This window comes from Manis javanica, chromosome 13 (genome assembly GCF_040802235.1).
Source record: "Manis javanica isolate MJ-LG chromosome 13, MJ_LKY, whole genome shotgun sequence".
Taxonomy (NCBI): domain Eukaryota; kingdom Metazoa; phylum Chordata; class Mammalia; order Pholidota; family Manidae; genus Manis; species Manis javanica.
In genome coordinates this window covers 60,925,320-60,945,803 of record NC_133168.1, presented here as the reverse complement: position 1 = coordinate 60,945,803, position 20,484 = coordinate 60,925,320, and the positions used below count along the sequence as shown (strand labels likewise).

The 20,484-nt window shown below is 38.6% G+C and overlaps 1 protein-coding gene across 10 annotated transcripts in view; it reads right to left on the bottom strand.

Moving 5' to 3' along the window:
• Positions 1–20,484, bottom strand: part of AIG1 (androgen induced 1) — a 237,581-nt gene that overhangs the window by 139,814 nt on the left and 77,283 nt on the right. For 9 of the 10 annotated variants that reach the window (XM_073219686.1, XM_037022084.2, XM_037022082.2 and 6 more), the window contains one exon: positions 11,418–11,519. In XM_073219686.1, the coding sequence (XP_073075787.1) occupies positions 11,418–11,519 (102 nt within the window). Of the gene's footprint in view, positions 1–9,028; positions 9,730–11,417; positions 11,520–20,484 lie in introns of those variants that run through there. The other variant, XM_037022080.2, reaches the window with a different exon arrangement.

Genomic DNA, 20,484 nt, shown 5'->3' with positions numbered 1-20,484 from the left:
AGCTATCACAGCTGCCCACTCTTCCCTCTGCCATCACATATGTCATCTTTAGCAAAATACTTGTCTTGACCTTAGGAATCAACCATCCTCTCTCCAAGCATGGGTACAATGTGGTTATAATTTCCTACTCTGAAAAAGCCATTGTTTTGTTACTGATTTACCCTAGAGTGGTAGCCTCCAAAGCAGCTTCAACTAAATGGCACAAAGTTAGGCACCTCAATTCAAACCAAAGAAATTTATAAATAAATAATTAAATCCAAACATAGCCATTCAATGGTCCTCAAATTCTTGGTACTGTGGCTTCCCTAGAATCTATCCTGTGTTCAAACTGAGTTTAACAAGATGGAATTCACTAGTAATCTATCTAAGCGGCCTACATTTTTTGTATAAAAACCAAAATAACAACAATGTTAAATCTTAGCTTAACCACATGCTGATCAGGTAAGAATGATGTGGAAGTTTCCATGTGGGTATAATGAAACTGCCAAAAAAGTTAATGGAAGCTTGGACAATGCTAATAAGCAAGTATGATGGCTAAATTGCTTTGCTGTGCTCTTGCCAAATCATATGAAACTGTACAAATGAATGTAAATGGGCTGAAGCCTGGTCAGAGGGCACTGAGCATGATGGTAGGGCCTGTATATCATTTCCTCAAAAAACATTCACTGAATGTGCACTAAACGCTGGAAATTTTGCTAGCTTCTGGAGGAAAGATAAAAAAAAAAAAACACATGTTGCCCTTTCTGTCCTCGTAGCCTATTTGGGGAATAAATAAGTAAATAAATTGTAACCAAACAATGTGATAAGTGAAACCGTAGGTGTATGAGGAAAGTGGTGTGAGTGCAGTGGGGAGGAGCGCATGCAGATCTCAGATGCCTAGGAGAATCAGGACCACTTCATTCACAGGTGGTGCCTGAGAACGGACTACAGCAAGGAGCTGTTAGAACTCCAGCTCTTCCGGAAAGGTAATGACAGAAAGAGAGATGTGGAGAAAGGTCTGGTGAGGTGGCAGTGGGAAGGCACTTAGAGAAGAGACATGGGTGCATTGCCTCAGTTCAGTTCAGAGATGATGCAGCCTGATTAAAGCAGGGATGGTGGAGATAAGGAAGCTGGGGCAGACTGCTGAGGTGCTGTGCAGATCCCTCTGAGGACTTGTCAAGCAACCGTGGGGCTGTGGTGAAAAGAGAACCTTTTAGATGCATCCTGTCATTATTGAAATAGCAACACAAGATGACTAACAAGATTTAGAGGAAAGGTTAATGAAATGAATTTGCTTCCGAATGTTCATCTCAAGGTCCTTGTGTCAAATGCAGAATCTGATGCCCTATGGGAGGTTGAACCAGGAAAACCAGACTTAGAGATAACCCGTGCACGCTAGCGACTTGGGGGAGAGTGAGAGTGAGATCCTTCCACTCGGGGTAGAGATTTTGGGTGAGAGTGAGACCTCTTGGAAAGAACATGAGAACAAAGGACTGGTGTATGAATCCTGCAGAATGGATGAAGGGACTAGGCAGATTTGGACTGGAGAAAAGAACAGAAGCCTTAGTTCATTATGGAAGTCTTTCCTAAGCTGGTCTTGGTTAATGCCAGGGTCTTGGTTCACTGATGAAGCTTCATTGATGGAGATGCTCAAGCAGAGGCTGAAAGGAAATTTGCCAGGATACCGTCCAGGTGATTTAGGTATCACAGGGTGAATGGGCCAGATGATCTTTAGAATTATTTCCCAAGTTTCAGATTCTGGGATTCTGTACTTCTACGATAGAAAATGCAGTGGTTTTTTTCTTTTTTTTTTTTTCTGCTTCACTTTCTTTGGCAGCTATCACCAGTGCTTGCTGAGGCTGTAGCTTCAATTAAAAGGGAAATGGAAAGAATATAGGGATGGCCTTCTGCCAGTAGTTGGGTCTGTGGCTAATGAATTATCTGTCTGTGGTAGTGAAGAAGGAAGCCAGTTCCAAAGATAATACCTTCAGGCTTGCCCCCCTCACTCTCCCAACTGTGAAGAGCTAAGGGCAAATGAATGGGAAACATATGAATGAAGTTTACTTTGAAATACTATGAATTTAAGGATTATTGGTAAAAGAACTTGAGCAAACCACACTTTGGGTTTTGCTGATCCAAAAATATCCGAATATAATTTATAGACCTTTTGATGCACTCACACAACTACTAGGTCTGCTTATCTATTAAATGTAGGAACACAAAGGGCAGAGTATAAGCCAAATAATAGTAGCCTTGATTTCTACCCTTCCATGGAATATTAGTTCTATCAAGGAATTTGTGATGGCAGGAAATCACTTTCAAAAGCCCATAGTCTATTACCCCAGAGAAAAAATAATGAATACCCAGATAAAATAATCAATATATTGAAGAGCTTTCAATAAATTTGATCCAAACTACTATTTACCTGGCCTGTAGCCCTTACATGTTCCAGGGACCCACAGTGTATTCTCTGGACATCAATTCAAGCCTTCTCAGGCAGTAGTAACAATATATGTACCAACCAATAAGACCTTCTTGGGGGATAGCAGGCCATGTATACTGGATTTTGCTGCAGTGCAGCTGAGATTGAAGAGTGGAGTAAAATATAAACTAGGAAAGAAGTGGATGTTTTGGGATTGCATTCTCTGTCAACTCATATGGAGGCGAAAAGAGAAAGAATGGGAGAAAAGAGAACAAAATAAAGCATGAATATAGAATATTGATAAAACTGATTCATTCATGCAACAAATATTCACTGGCTTCCATTATGTAGAGGCACTGTTCTAGGTGTCTGGGATACAAAGAAAAAATGATCTCTGCCCTTATGGAAATAATATTCTAGAAGAGGGCAATGGACAATAAGCCATAAATATAACACATAAGTAAAATGATATATGTTCAAGAAGGGTAAGTGCCATGAAGGGGAATAAAGAGCAGGGTAAGGGGATTCCAGGGGCATGGGGATAGTGGCAAAGACTTAAAGGAAGTGAACAAGCAAGCCAAGCAGATCTCTGGGGGACAGGATTCCAAGACAAGCAGGGTGCTCGGTGCATTTAAGGAACAATAAGGAGGCAAGCTCAATCTATTAGCATGAATTGATTCATGAAATGGTTATTGATTACCTATGATTTACCAAGCACTTTGCAGGCACTGCAGGAAAAAACTTAATCCCCAAACTGCAAAGAGCTATGGAGGAGATAATGGTATTAAAAAAAAACTGTATGGTTTGAGTTTTCTATTGTGCCTTCTCTTTCCTAGGACATTTTTAACTCCCTCTCCGCAGTCTTTTTCTCTCCCATCTCCCTATTTAATCTCCTTTTTTCCTTTCATCTCTCTTTTCTCACTCGTGACATACCTTTCTTGTCCTCCTCTATCTTTTACCCTTCCCCACCCCACCTTTATCTCCCCTTTCTCTCTCCAGTTCTCTCAGCCTCTTTTGCTTCTTTCAGGATTTTTCTTTATCTCTGATTTTCTATAGTTTGAAAACGATATGCCCAGGTGTAGTTTTTTTGGTATTTATCCTGCTGGGTGTTCTCTGAACTTCTGGATTTGTGATTTGGTGTCTGAAATTAATTTGGGGGGAATTCTCAGTCATATTTCTTCCATTCTCTTCTTTTTTCTCCTTCTGGTAAACCCATTATGTGTGTGTTACACTTTTCGTAGTTGTCCCACAGTCTTTGAATATTCTGATATGTTTTACCTGCAATCTTTGTTCTCTTTATGTTTTGGTTTTCAAGGGTTCTAATGATATATCCTCTAGCTTAGGGATTCTTTCCTCAGCTGTGTCCAGTCTGTTAATAAGCCCATCAAAGGCATCCTTCATTGCTGTTACAGTGTTTTTTATCACTAGCATTTTTTTTCTGGTTCTTTCTTAGAATTTCCATCTTTCTGCTTACACTGCCCATCTGTTTCTTGCATGCTGTCTACTTTAGCCATTAGAGCCCTTAGCATAGTAATCATAGTTGTTTTAAATTCCTAGTCTGACAATTGCAACATCTCTGCCATGTCTGGTTCTGATGCTTGCTCTGTCTCTTCAAATTGTGTCTGTTGCCTTATAGTATGTGCTGTGATTTTTTTTCTGATAGCTGTAACATGATATGTTGAGTAAAAGGAACTACTGTAAAAGGTCTTTAGTAATGTGGTGGTGAGGTATGGGGGGAAGAGAAGCATCCTATGATCCTACAATTAGGAACTCAAGTTTTTTAGTGAAACTGTGCCTCTGGATTGTGAACTTTACAGGTGTTTCTCAGTTACTTTCACCCGTAGGTGGGACAAGCTGGATCTGTCCCTTACCCCGCCGCCAGGCGGGTCAGGCTCTGGTTAAGCAGTTTTCCCTGAGGGCGAGCCTTGTTAACAACTGAGTGCTCTGCTGTATTTCAAAATGACCCCTTTTCTCCTGTTGCTGGAAACATGAAGGAATTTTTCTCTGATATTTACTGTGGAAGTCTGGTCAAGCTCCTTCAGGTAAATCTCACAATATTGCAGGAGCCCCCTATGACTGGGTTAACTTGGAGTTTTTCATTCAGACTTGTCCACACTGAGCTTCCAGCAATCCATCAATTCCAGTTCAGGTTTCCCTACACTGGTGCTGGTTCCCACGGTGGCTTCTGCTCATGAGTATCTGCTCCAGTGAAGTTGCTGTTCTCTGTATTTGCTTGTCTGTGTCTTCAATCTCGGGGACAGTGGTTTGCCCCCTGTCTTGTGGAGCCAAGAAGAATTGTTGATTTTTCAGTTTGTTCAGCCTTTTACTTTTTAGGATGGAATTGAGACTTCCAAGCTCCTTATATGAGGAACTGGAAAACCCTCTTGGTCTCCCTACCTCAAACATCATTTTAAGAAAATACATTTTTTCCAATTCACAGTATTTCTGATTGAAATAATAGATGGAGAATAAAATTGGCAACAGCTAAAATGAAATACCTGATTACTGGTTTAAAGAGACAGAATAATCAAATCTTCAGATCAAAATTTAGATCAGCAAAATCTAACACAGAAGAATCAGACTTGGTGTAACCAATGACCAGAAATGGAAACTCATAATGGGGGAAGCTGTAACCAGTAAAACTGGATATGAAAAAAGCTTCCACAGAGAACAGGGTGCAGTAGTTCTCTGCCTCACTGTGGATATAACTCTTCTTCTCGTTCCTGGGTCTTTGGGGTCTTATTTGTTTTCTTTGGAAGGTCCTTTGGGAAACTTAGCAAGAGGTTCCCAAGAAATTTCTGACCTCTGTTCTAGTCTTACTTTTATTTTTGAAAATTTCCAGATATTTTTTAGTTACTTCAGAATATATTGGGAAAATTGAGAAAGGTCAGTTTTTTCATATAAAAAAGAAGATGGTCTTTTTTCAAACAACAGCTTATTTTATGAAATATCCAGTATCAGGGTGGCACAGATTTCATGAGTCCTGGAATGCATAATCTATCTATCCCAGAATTGGAAACTTTCCATATGTTGTGTTATTTACAAAAAGAAAAGAATGATGTCAAATCTGAGTTCCTGCAAAACCAATGATCATCTAAGCAGTATTTAATGCCTTCTCTTTTGGGAAAGACAGATATATAAAAATGTCAGTAATTACCAAATGTCAAAATAATATTGAACTGAATAAATAGTTGCCTACATTAAAATTCTCTTGAGGATCAGTTACATAGAACAAGAACAACTGACAAATCAAGCATGAAAGAGGAGGGGTTTATTTTTTTCTCTCCCTATAAAATTATACAGGGAATGAACAACTTCTACTGTGATTGTAAGAATATCTAGATCATGTCTGCTTAAAATCTGTGGTAATAATACTGTCCAAACTTCTGCAGTGCATTAATTAGGTCTTCGATAAGCAGAGACACTGTCTCACTGTTGGTTTTTCCTGTTATGGCTGAGAGTTTGCAATCTTTCTAGAGTTTAAACAATTATTTAGTTATTGCTTTTAATGTATATTTACTCCATTGACAATGCTTTAAAATCATAATCAGCAGAAGAGAAAGGTTCCAAGATTTATTTTTGCAAGCAAGAAATAGGCCAGAATAACAGCAGTGCTTCTTCTTGTCACAAGGAGGGAACAAGCCTACTAGGGACTATTCTGTTAGCTTGTGGAATTGTTTTCCTACTTACCTTCCCGCACTTCAAATATGTCATTTCCATCCTTTAAAACTGCAAAAGTTTTCTCATCCTGTAACCACATAGTGCCTAGCAGGATGCTTCGCATATTGTAGGTTTTCAGTAAGTGTTTGCTAGATTGAATTAAATTCAAAACTCAGCCCCTATATATTGTAGCTGTGCAAAAGCTGACCATAACTGTCCATCACCATTCTCATTACATTTTGGAAACTCTCATTAGTTTGCTGATGTCACCTCTGTTTTCTTTTTGTTTGATCTTCAGTGGACATAAAGGTGGTAGAAGCATATAAATGTAAACGTGACTATCTTCCAAGTTTTAAAAGCAAATGCACAAACGTTCTCATTTGTCATCATCACTTAGTGAATGCCTAATGAGTGTGATGTGCTGTTCAGGTTGCTGATCATACAAAGACAAATATGGCTGCAAGAATAGAAAAATTTTTTATTTGGATATTGAATTGAGTACATTTAATTGTTCTATATTTTATGTGTTTATCATTATCACTGTAATGATTTAAATTCCTTTTTTGTGTGTGCTGTTTTAATTGAGTCTGGAGGTTACACAGCAAGGTTGTATTACTGTTTTAACTCATCTGTTTACCTATATTCTCTATTCTTCTGCAAATAAATTCTAGGATTTCTTGCTGAGAGAAAAGAGATAGACAATAGAATGGAAGAGATAATAAACTATTCTTTACAGGCATACCTTGGAGATACTTGGGTCCAATAAGAGCAGCTATCAGAATAAAGCAAGTCAAATGGTCTTTTTGGATTCTCAGTATGTATAAAAGTTATGTTTCTACTATATTGTAGTCTATTAAGTGTGCAATAGCATTATGTCTGAAAAAACAATGCACATACCTAATTAAAAATATTTTATTGCTAAAAAATGTTAACCAACATTTGGGCTTTCACTGAGTCATAATCTTTTTCCTGGTGGAGGGTCTTAATATTGATGGTTATTTCTCACTGATCAGGGTGGTGGCTGCTGAAGGTTGGTGTGACTAAGGCAATTTCTTAAAATAAGACAACAATGAAGTTCACACATCCAGTGACTCTTCCTTTCGCAAAAGTTTTCTCTGTGCAATACTGTTTGGTAGGATTTTAAGCACACGAGAGCTTCTTCCAAAATTGAAGTCAGTCCTCTCAAATCCTGCTGCCATTATACAACTGAATTTCTGTAATATTCTAAATCCTTTATTGTTGTTTCAACAATCTTCACAGTATCTTCACCATGCGAGTGGATTCCTTCTCAAGAAACCAGTTTATTTTCTCATCCATAAGAACCAATTCCTCATCCATTCAGATTTGATCATGAGATTGCAGCAGTTCCATCCCAACTTCAAGCTCCACTTCTAATTCTAGGTCTCTTGCTATTTCCACTACAGCTGCAGCTACTTCCTGCACTGAAATCTTAAACCCTCAAAGTCATCCATGAGGTTTGGAATCAACTTCATCCAGTTTCCTGTCACTGTTAATATACTGACCTTTTCTTGTGCATTATGAATGTCCTTAGTGGCATCTAGAATGGTGAACCCTTTCCAGAAGGTTTTCAACTCTTTGTTCAGTTGCATCAGAGGTATCACTATCTGTGGCAGCTACAGCCTAACAAAATGTATTTTTTTCAACAATAAGATTTGCAAGTTGAAACTCTTCCTCAATCCATGGACTGCAGAATGGATGTTGTGCCAGCAGGCATGAAAACAAGAGTAATCTCATTGCACCCCTCCATCAGAGCTCTTTGGTAACCAGGTACATTGTCAGTGCGCAGCAATATTTTGAAAGAAATTTTTTTTTCCTGAGCTGTAGGTTTCAACAGTGGGCTTAAAATATTCAATAAACCATGTTGGCTTAAGGGAATGCTGTAGCTGGTTTGATCTTCTATGCAGGCCACTGAAACTTTCTCCATATAAGCAATGATCCTGTTTTGCCTTGTTATCATTCATGTGTTTACTAGAGTAGCACTTTGTCTTCAAGAACTTCTCCTTTGCATTCACAACTTAGCTAACTGGTGCAAGAGGCCTAGTTTTTGGCCTGTCTCAGCTTTTCAAATGCTTTCCTTAGTAAGCTTCATTATTTCTAGCTTTCTATTTAAAGTGAGAGACATGTCACTCTTCCTTTCACTTATGCACTTAGAGGCCATTGTGGGGTTGTCAGCTGACTTAATTTCAATATTGCTTTATCTTGAGCAATAGGGAGGCATGACGAGAGGGAGAGAGACAGGGAACCACCAGTTGACGGAGCAGTCAGAACACAATTTACCAATTAAATTCACCATCATATATGGGTGTGGATTGTGGTGCCCCAAAACAATTACAATAGTAACACCAAAAATAACTCATCACAGATCACCATAAGAAAACATCAATAAATAATAAAATGTAATTATAATTAAAGTGTACACAATTTGAATGTTTTCATCAAAGTAACATTAAAATAAATGTAAGTAATTTTAGTTGAATTATTTTAATATTTTAAAATTAAATATTCAAAATTACCTATTAAAATTAAAGGCAAATGCAAATTATAATTATTATTAAACTTTTAAATAAAATGTAAACAAAGCTGAAAATTCTTACTTAGTATTTTGATATTTCATAAATCTTATTATAGATTTTTATAAATATCAAATTATTCATGATTCCAGCATTTACCATTTGTATTTTAACTGCCAATCTAATTAGCATCAGGCTTTATGCATACTATATTTAAGATTTCATATATACAAATATAAATTTAGAGTAATGTAAATTGTTTAATAGTGTAAAATATTCCTCAGCCATCTTATGCAACTTCTTTGTTAGTAATTGTGGAAGCATGAATTGGCACATGAAGAAAACCAAGAAATTCATCTCCTCTAAGAGACTAAATTCATTGTGAAAGAATCTACTGAACTTGTATTATCTACGAGGATTTGACATGTTAATTAATTTATGTTTTCCCTTTTCTAAATATTTGTGTCACTCAAATCCCTCTTGTATTTCTAAGTAGTGTTAGTCTCCAAGGGTGCGAATTTTAACCCATCACAGTGAATCAAGGGAGAATCATGAGAGTCAATGTACAGTTTTAATGTTTAATAAGCCATTCTTTCAAAACACTCCACAGTACCAGCACTACATAGGTTGTGATTTATTCTCTGGCCCCAAGGTAACCGTGTGCAGTTTAGGGGTAGGGACAACAGGCCAAATAGTCAAGGGCTGTACTTCCACAGCACATACTACAGGCATTTGTTCTTAGCTAGGGCCCTCCTGGTGTCAGAAACTTTCTGAGCCTCAGCTTTTTATCTTTGAAAGAGATGATAATTTCTCATTCATAGTACCATTTTGAAAATAAAATTATATAACCAGTGTAGATTATCTGGTACATGGTAAGTTCTCAAAACATTGTAGGTATTACTATTAACTGGCAAAGAATTATGGAAATTGGCTCCATTGTCTCCTCTTATCCCTGTTTCACTTTCCAAGATTTCAGGCACCTCAGGCCAACCAGGTGACCCTCCTGATGGATCGTCAGAAGGTCAGTTCCAGCCTCACATTCTGTCACAGTGCCTATGTCGTCCATCACTTCATCTCAGCACATTCAACCATCTCACATCATCATAAGAGGAAGGGCGAGGACAGTACAATGAGACACTTTGAGAGAGAGAAGCTTATATTATAGTATATTGTTTTAATTGTTTTATTATTATTGTTAATCTTTTACTATGCCTAATTTATAAATTAAACTTTATCATAGGTATGTTTGTAAAAGAAAAAATATAGTATATATAAGGTTTGGTACGCGGTTTCAGGCATCCGCTAGGGAGATGTATTCCCATGGATAAGGGGGACTGCTGTATACTGAATTCATTCATCAACCTAATAATGTATGGATCCTACTATGTGCCAGGTGGATAGGCAGGGTGCTGTTTTTGCACTAGGAGCAGAACATTTTTGCGAGGGATCTAGACGTATAATAGTGATTTAAAAGTGCTGGGCAAGCTTAGATAACAGAAGAAGGGACTTGGCTTGGGGGAGTCAGGCAAGGCTTGGGGGATGTTACATAAACACTAGCAGGATGAGGAGGAGTTTCCCAGGAGAGAATGGGAAGGCACTTGGGCAGAGGATGGCAAAGACATGGAGTATGAAAGGGCTTTTCAAATCAAGGCAAGTAACAATGTGGAGAGGGGGCAGAGTAACCATGTTAAGCCCCTGCGATGGTTATATTAATCTGACAAGACCCAGTTTGCTTGTGTGGAACTAGGCCAGAGGGGCCATAGTAATCTTTCAGCAGTGTGGCACCAGATGGACTCAAAGAAAATTCCAGATCCTATGAAGCAGAACTTTTGATGAGTTAGTTGGCTTAAGAAGGATTGATCACAGCCCCTCAGTACAGTAATGTCTGTTAGTACACACCACTTTCCTTAAAATACACCAAAATTGAGGGCAGAAGGGAAACTGTTATTTTGGACCTAAAATGTATCAATTTCTAGCTCTTCATTCCCCTATAATTTCTGTGATGGGTTGCCCTTTTCACTAGAAGCACCCAGTGACATAGTCTAAAAATGGCTGTAATCAAAAAATGCAGGCTTCTTAGTTAATAACAAAACAGTGCTCTATCCCAAAGGCGAAAAGGGGGGGGCAACACAAAATTTCTCCGCAGAAAATATATCCTCCAATCTTGTACAGGTTTGTGCAAACCATCCAAAATATTTGACTTGAAACCTGTGAAGGTAACAGCATGGCTAATGCATCAGAAAGAATTAGAATGAGAAGAGGGAAAAGACCTACCGCCACATCAAACACCCTCGGGTGGGCAGAATCTAACAAGGGTGACAATCACCCCTCAGGACACCTCCAGTGCCCACGGCAGAACTCCCAGGGAAAGTAACAGCCATGCTGCTCTGCCAGGGGTGCGTGGAGGGGTTCTCCAAGGACAACACCCTTTCAACGCAATCCCACTGATATGAGATGGAGGAGGGGGCGGTGCACATAGTTGTGGAGGTGGGAATTGACCCTTAGGCTCCAATAGGTAACAAGCCTTTGAAAAGCACAGGAATTAAATTCACCCTGGAATGTGCTAGTTGTATAATCTAACACTACTGACACCTCTTATAAACTAGGGATTCATTTACCACATAATTTTAATAGCAGCTCAATTTCATGGGAAGAGGTTTTTTACTTATATTCAGTATTCTTTTCTAATTATGATCTCTCATTGTAGTCTTCCAGTGTTTCACAGCTATTTAGATAGATTCTATGGAAAGCCTAAATTAGAACATAGTTCTTTAATAGTTTGTTTTTTTTTAATAAAAGGAAATCATTTGTTTTAGTCTACTCACCATTCCATGATTCAGCCACCCGGGGATAAAATTATCAAGCAACTTCGGGTAAATCATCTCTCTGTCATAGGCATAAATGATCCAGAACACCGCTACCACAAACTGGAAGGGAAAAGAAATCCTTTATCACAAAGTCACCAACTCTTCACAACATACAACTTGCTGGTTGTCTATTGTTAAGACAACCCAACAGAGTTTGGAATCTGCAGTGAAAGACGATTACTGAGTGAGCTAATGACTAGAAAGATAGTTCTAACTTCTTTCCATAAGTGGTAATGGTTGGGGTTCCTCCTTGTTTCTTGAACTCACAAATGTGTCCTCTCAGGCACAGGGATCTTTTAGGGAAGGAGAGAGGAGCTCTGCTGTCTGGAACAGCTGGTTTTCAGGACTAATTCTGTTGATTTGATTCCTGTCAAGATCATTTAAAAGCTCACTGGTGGGTTTTTGGATCTCATTCCCAACTTTACAGGGTTAGCACACGTTTAAGAACTGTACTGTATTTGCCTTGAATGCATCATGTGGTTTAAATTAATCTTCACATTCTCAAGTTTCTGTTTCACCTCCAACAGCATTGAAATCACTGGTATAAACTGTCCCAAAGTCACATTTCCAGCAATGTATTAATTTGAACAACCTAAGCAGGGGCTTTCTCTGCACTGAGAAGCATACTATATGGAGGGTCAAGGAAATCCCTATTCTTCTGGAATAGCTTATATGCTCATCTCAGTTCAGAGGTTTATTTTGGACCAGCAGAAATATATCACCAAACAAGAGTAAAGTACTAATTATTATTTTATCTTTCCTCAAACTAATGGTGAGAGAAGTTCAGATAGATTAGAGAAATGAATGGCCCAAGGTCTTAACTTTCAGCATAGAATTTAAAAGAAAAAAAATAAATTATCCATACCCTGCATTTTATTAATACAAATAGGAAATACTTTAATGTCACTTTTTATAAGACACCTAGTGATTTAAGCTCAAGGCTAGTAATTAGAAGGGTTCCAAAGTTCTGTTCCAAGTATGTTGGTTATGGCATGAGTAATCTTAGCCTAAAAAAAATTCACCCTTAATACCAAGGATGTTATGAACATTTATTGTTTTATAAAAGACACTGAATGATAATTACAATAGGCAACTGTAGATTATACACATAGTTTTAATACCAGATTGGGATACCCAGTTATTTATCTTGCTTTTGAGTCAACTATTTTCACTCAGTATATAAATGTGCAAGATGAAAGAAGAAACTATTATTAGCTTAATGTTAACTATCACTAAGATCTTTCCAAGCACAATGAATCATTTCTTGAATTATCCACAACTTTGGTGTTTTCATACCACTGCAGACTGCACATGTCCTGAATATTAATGCTACTTGCCCTTAAACCGGGGTCCCAAGCTGTAATGAGCCTTGCTACTCAAAATGTGGACCCATGGGTCAGCAGCACCCTGTCACCTGAGAGCTTGTTAGATGTGTTCTGATTCTGCACTTGAATAAGATGCATTGTAATGATCCTGCATTTTAATATGAGGTCATTCATATGCACATTCAAGTTGAGGTGTCCTGCTTTAGGAGGCCCCGCTCCAGCCTCTTGAGCCTTCTGTCTCCCTATGGAGTGAGGCAATACCTAGGCCAATTGGCTTATCTACACTGAGCTTGCACCCTTCCTCTTCTACCCCCACATTCCGGGAACCCATGACCCGGGAATTTTCACCTAAAAAGACACAATTATGTCTCAGGGCCCATGAGGGTCTGACTCCAGAGGGCTGACTGCACAATAAATATGTGTGCATATGTCTACACACAGCCATGAACCTATGTCAATCCTGGATGGAGCCATCAGTGGAAATCCCTTTACCTTGCCATATAATATAATTCTGTCATGAGAGTGACATCCTATCACATTCACAGGGCTCCTGCCACCTTCAAGGTGAGGGGATTGTACAGGCCTATATAGCAGAGGGCAGAGGCTTGAGGCCATCTTAGAACTCTGCTTACCATATGCTTCCACTCTTCTTTCCAAAATTGTTTTGGATATTTTAAGTCCTTTGCCTTTCCATTTCCATTTAAATTTTAGAATTTCAACTTGTTAATTTCTTCAGAAACACCCTCTCTGATCATGCCTGTGCTGAATGAATATATTAAATTTAGGGAAAAATGACACTACACATTTCATATTTTTTATGCTATTGTAGACAGTATTAATTTTTTTACATTCTTTGTTGCTAGCTTATAAACAAATGATATTTGTATATTGACACTGTGTCCTGTATCTATGCTAAATTCACTAAGTAGTTTAAGCAGTTATTTTATGTTATTTTAAGTTTTTTTTATATTTACACAATCTGCAAATAGTTTTTCTTTCTTTCTTTACAATTTGTTGCCTTTTACTTTTTTTCCTTTCTTATTGCCCTTCCCAGTAACTTTGTAGTGTTGACTAGAAGTGATTAAGAGTGAGCATCCTTGCTTTCTTCCTTCTCTTAGGGAAATGATTCAGTCTTCCAACATTTAAGTTTGATATTAACTTCAGGTTTTTCTTTGCCTTTTTCAAGTTGAGGAAAACCTATCCTTAATCTATGTATGTAATGAATGAGTGCTGAATTTTTTTCAGATAGCTTTGTTGTATATCTTTTCAGATGATAATATAATTATTCTCCCTTATTCTTAATTAATATAATGAATTATATTGATTTTTTAATGTTAAACCAATCTTGAATTCCTCACCATTATTTGTATTATCACTTTTATATATTGCTGGATTCAACTGGCTAATATATTTTTAAGGATTTTTTTCATCTTTAATCATAAAGTATATCGAGCTGTAGTTAGTTTTCTTTTCTCATAATTTTTTTCTAATTTTGGTAATAGGATAATGCTGCCCTCAAAACTGGGAAGTGTTTCCTCCTCTATTTTCTGAAGTATGTTGTGCAAGATTGGTATTATTTCTTTCTAAACTATTTGATGTACTTCTCAAGGGGAGCCATCTGGACTTGTAAATTTTCTTGTGAAATAATCTAATTGTGAATTCAATTCATAGATATAGAGTTTTCAGGTTTTCTATTTTTTTTCTTGAGTTGGTTTTAGTCTTCTTTGCCTTTTATGGAATCTTTCCATTTCATCTAAGTTTTTGAATTTATAAAGTTGTTCTTAATGTTCCACTATGGAAATCAGCAAATACTACATATCGAGTAGTTCCCTTCTGGTGAAACAGTTGTCAATCATTAACCAGCACACCACTGTGAGAGCTCCTCTCTGTTCACCATGGATGATCACTCATGGCGTCTCTGCCACCATGTGAAGCATTTTGAGTCAATACTTGATAGTGCAATATGATCAACCTTTTGACTCGTATCATATAATGAGGGAACTATATGGGTTATTAAAGTGAAGTGACTTTCAAGAAAGTGTTAGTCACCTTTCTTAGTGTAACACTAGAAGGTCAAGAGGCCCTGCTAACTGAAACAATCAGCCATGTAAATAATTCTTGAGATACAAACCCAGCACAGGTGGTAGCTTCTTGGCTTCCTGCACTGATACCATCTTGATACTATGGCCATTAGCAAATCCAAAACAAGTTTGAATTCTACTACCAGGGCATGGATATGAAACAAAAATAGGTTCTCTTGGACAGGCTAAGTGCTACTGAAACATCCCACCCTTGTGGCCAGCTATTCCTCAGCACGCATCTGCTGCTTCTCTGTGGCTAGGACCAGAATACTGCACTTGAACTGAGAGGGGAAGGAGCAGGGTCGATTTCCAGCCCTTCAAGCTTCCCAAACAAAACACTTGTGTTATACCTAGTCATTGAGGCCTCATCTGAATCCCTGTAATTATTAGAAATGAATGCAAAAGAAAACTGGCCTCACACTTTTTTGTAATGAATCTCTCATACGGAGTCCAACAGAAGCAGGAGCTAATCAGGTTTAGTCCACTTATAAGAAGAAGCTTTGCTGATCACTGGGAAGTTCTTTGGAATTTATGATTAGAATGCAAAGGATGCTGCCATGAAGGAGGCTAAAGAGAAAAGTAACTTATCTACAGACTGGTCTATAAAGTCCATTTAGCATGATCTCAAATATCCACTGTTGAGGGAAGGAATGAGAAAACAAATGAATCTCTGAAGCTTTAGCAGGACATGATCCTGTGAAATTGCTCTACTTTTTAAAACTAATTTCAGACTTTACCAACTACTGATTGGGACAAATTTAAGTTCTGTTTTGGGCTCTATTACTTTGCCTTCTGATTTCTTTTCCATGATTTGCTCTCCCACCAATTTTTCTCATGGTCATACCATTGCTGAGAAGTAATATTTAGACATGTTTCCAGTTGTGATTTCTCTTTCCAAACACACAAAGCATGTGAATAAGTTATGTGCTCTGGATGAGAGCTGGCCTTGCCTCTGGTGGCCCCCAGGAAGAGAGTGAATGTCTCATTTTGACATAGCCCTTGTCTTCCCACCTTCTGGATCTAGGAGAGCCTGCATCCTTAAGTGCTGTTTTCTACCTGACTGCCCCCAGGCATACCCTCAAATTCAGAAATGCACAGTGAGGCAAAGGGCCCTCTGAAATGTTACAGCATATTTTGCTTCAGAGTACAATTAGTTTCCAGTACTCATTTCTAGAAGCATAACACAGAAGTTCTCTACTAGTGATACGAAACTGTGAGTAATCTACTTTTTATGCTATGCATTCTCAATTACCTTAAAACCAGAACCTCTGTTTGGAAAGTTTCTAGAGCACATGTTGGTGTTTTGTTTTTTTTTTCACAGCTTTCAACTATCATCTTCTTGGTAGAATTTATTATTTATCCATATTTACTTACATTTAGCTCCTTAATTATCTCTTCTGATGGTGTGTGTGTGTGTGTGTGTGTGTGTGTGTGTGCGCGTGTGTGTGTGTGTGTGTGTGTGCAAATATAAGAATAAAACCCCAGCTCCTATAAGTGCCTGTATGATTTGGTGCCTGCCTTTCTCTCTAATCTCAGTTTCTACCAGATTCTCCTCTCTCTCTCCCTAAGCTCCGACTGGCAATGTGATGGTTCCTAAAACTCATTAAGCTCTTTCCTGCCTCAAGATCATGCTAAGAGATGCTAAATGACCCTGTTTGGGAACAGGAGGTCTGAGATGCATGGGGACAGTAGGGAAACGTTCTTATTCTTTCTCAGCTTCAGATGTCAGAGTGATAATGTTAAATGTGGAAATGGGCCAGTGCATCTTCTCTGCACAAAGGAGGATGAGGGCATGTTAAGGTAAATAAGAAGGGATCCATTGTGACCAGCCTGCATGTACAGCTCATGTTCACCTGACGAAGACCAAGCTTCCTGTCACTATACCTAAGGGCTATGATCCAAATGCGTCAAGGGGAGAGAAATTAGTAGCCCAGAAAGAAGCCATTCTCCAGGGAGGTGGTGGTAGAAAATAGAAATTCAAGTTTCCCTAGCTCAGGTCCTTGACTGTCTCCAGTTCTATCCTCGCACACATAGATGGCTCTGGAAGAACAGACCAAGTTAAGGATGAATAATCATAAGGAAAGAAATAGCATGGAATGTATTCATAGATACGGCACACAGAAAAGAGGATGACAATGGAATGTGATAGTGGAAAATGACCAAAAGAAAGGGCAACTGAATAATATAAACCAGAAAAATTATTAATTAACTTATGATCAAGTAATTCTCCATTAAAGAAAAGGGCTCAAAGTTAAAAAACTAAGATTAAAGAACAGAAGTTAGAGCAAAAGAAGAGGGTAAAAGTGAACAGATAAAACTTATGAAATAAATAAGATACAAAAAATAAAACCACAAAAAATTGAAAATCACATTAAAAGCTGTAAAAGGGAAAACCGCCTCTGATAAAGGCGGGGGGGTTTAGTTTTCTGCAGTTCTGTGGACTACATACACTGAAAAACCTTCTGCTGTGAAACACTGGGTGCTTAATAATTTAGAGCAAATATGCTTTCAAATGTATTACTGAACAGAGAGGAAAGGAAGGGAAATCACTAAAAGCCAAAAAACAAGGAAAAACCAGACCAAAAAAATAACAGGGTTAAAAACAGAAAACAGAAGCAAACACAGAACCTGGGGCTGCCCTGGGAATAAATGCCAAAGCTCTGTGAATTGTGGCCCTGGAGACAGATGACTCAGGGGCCCACATACATTGGTGGAGCAGGTATGGAACCTGAGGGGCCTGGCCCAAGGAGGGGACATACCTTTATGAACAGGTAGGCTGTAGAAAGTACCCTTCATCAGGTTAAACAGTTTTCTATTCCTAATTGCTAAGACTTTTTTAATCCAAAAGGTTTCATTTCATTGAATTTTGTTCAGCACAGAGATCATCATTTTTCCTCCTTTATCTTTGGGTTCATGAAAGCTAAGCATGGTAATTAAACAAGGTCAGCAAAATCAGAAAATAACTTACATCAAATAACTGAATGGGTATTGTAGTGCTTGTCCTAGACTCCTTCTTCAGAGCCCATGCATACCTCACCCAGATGTTGGGAATACGGATTAGTGGCCACTGTCAGCTGCATCCCTCACTGGGAGCTGCCCTCTGCTACAGGGAACAGCCTTGTCCAAGGTCATGCTCCCTCCTCAGGGGCATTCTCAAGCCAACCACTGATGCAAGGGTACAAAGACCGGCCCCTTTGCCTCAATTCAGGGCAACTCTAAAGAGTCATTCAGCTTAGAGCTCCCAGGACACCTTTTACAACTGCACGCGGGTCATTGTCTCCTTTACCCAATGCTTTCTTCCTCACTTCCTCACAAGCGATCTCCCAAGAGCTTGCTCCTGCCTGAACTCTCCATCTCACAGACAGTCAGCTCTAAGACCATGCCTTTCATGTCTAAGTGCAATGAACAGGTATTTTTAAACATGAAAACAACTGTAATAAAGAAACCATCATAAAGAAATGTCTAAAGAATAAAAATTTTTTGTCACCTTGCAGAGATAGTCATTGTCAGAAGAATATGTATATCCTTCAGGATTTTTTCCATGCATCATTTTACAAAAGTAGATCAGCCTGTGCACAGGGAACCCACTTACAATGAATAGTTTACTCTGGGTCTCTCTGAAGCAGCTATACCTAGTCTTTTGTTATTTTTTAATTGAAGGAAATACTCTATTTTTCTTAAGTGCTTCATAATACCCCATTGTGATTATGCACCATAATCCACTTAAGCCCTCACTAATGGATATGCACAGTTGTTCCAGTTATTACTATTTCCAATAATGTTGCAATGGACACGTTACATGTATGGTCTTACGCACCTATGTGAGTACCTCAGAGGAATAAATTATTAGAAGTGAACCTCCTGGATATGGCTTCACCAATGGCTTTTGAGATGACTTTCACAAAGCTCCTCTGGCATTCCCTGCTCCCAGTGCCCACACTGTTCCAATCCTGGACTACTGCAGTAGCCTTAGCTACACCCACTGGCTTCAGTTTCCTTTTAATTCTGTCTATGCTTTTTCTTGGCTTCAGAATTACCTTACTAAAATGTTTAAGAACTTCCTAGTTTAGAACTTCCAAAGGCTCCCACTTACTGCAGAATAAAATCAAAACTCCCCATATGATCTGGCCCAAGATTTTCTCTCCAGACCCTTCCCAGCTTCTTCCAGGAACCCAGTCACTAGTCTATGTGTAGTTTCCCAGACTCACCACACACTTTCAAGTATTTATTCCTTTGTGCTTTCTATAACTGCAGCTTGAAAATCATTACAATTCTTTTTATTCAAAATCCAAAATCTATCTAATGCTCTGTTCATTATGCAGTTATTCACCCCCACCTCCCCAAATTTGTCAGAAGTAATTACTCCTTTTTTCTGACCTCCACAGTCCTCTGCTTAAAACACTAGCCCATTTAACTCTGATTCTTATATGCCCTTCAACTTGCTGGCCTCTCTAAGCTGATGGAGGGCGCCTTCTACCCTCCAGGACCTGTCACATGCTGTTCCCTTTGCCTGAAGGGCTTCCCCTACCCCTCCCAGCTCATCCTTACCATATGGACAATTCAGAAATGGCATAATCTCCAAGAAGTCTCTCCCGAGTTGCCCCAGACTCGGCCTGCCTTTCCATGCACGTGCCCTCATAGCATTTTATGCTTTTCCTTCATGACACTGAGCATAATTATGATGAAACAATTGCCTGGGTGACTGCTAGTTTTTCTTCCCAGGGGAATGCAAATCCATGCAGAGAAGGACCAGTATATTTCCTCTCTGTTGCATCCTCACATCTTTCTTGGTGCTTTACACTTTTATTTCTTAACTCTTTATTTTGAAATAACCGAAAACTCACATGAAAAATAATACCAAGAGTTCCTAAGTATCCTTCACCCAGCTTTCCTCAATGATGACATCTTACACATGCATGGTGTTTTCAAAACCAGAAAACTGACACTGGTCCAACTTTATTAACTAAATTATAGAACTATTCACATTTTACCAGTTTTTATGTGCACTCATTTTTTTGGGGGGTGTATTTTACTGTAATATTTTACCACATGCAGATCAAAACCGAAAGTTTATGTGATATGACTGCCCTTGCACTGTTCACCATGTAAGAGCTTATTCACTATGTAGGAACTTGTTTACCATGTGGGCACTTGTTCGTTGTGCTTCGGAGGATTGGAGACTGTTGAGGGTTGGGCTTGGGGTTGATTGGTGATTGTGCATTGGGTCCCCTATACGGAGTTTTATTGTTGTTGGCAACCGTTTGATCAATAAATGTGAGAGATGCCTTCTCAAAAAATAAAATAAAATAAAATAAAAAATAAATAGGTATAGTTTAAAAAAATATATATCTTTTACCACATGCATACATCTGTGTAACCTCTACCATTATCAGGATTCAGAAATGTTCCATAACGACAAAGAAACTCCCTGATACCACTCCTTCAGAGCCACACCCATCCCACAGCCTTCACCCCTGACAACCATAGATCTGTTCTCCACCTCTACATTTGTCATTTGGACAGAGCATCGTATAAATGTAATGTTTCCTAGTGCTTTATGAAGGCTAGCTTCTGTCAATGTTGTCTCAACTACCTACGGTCCAGAGGCGTTATAAGCCA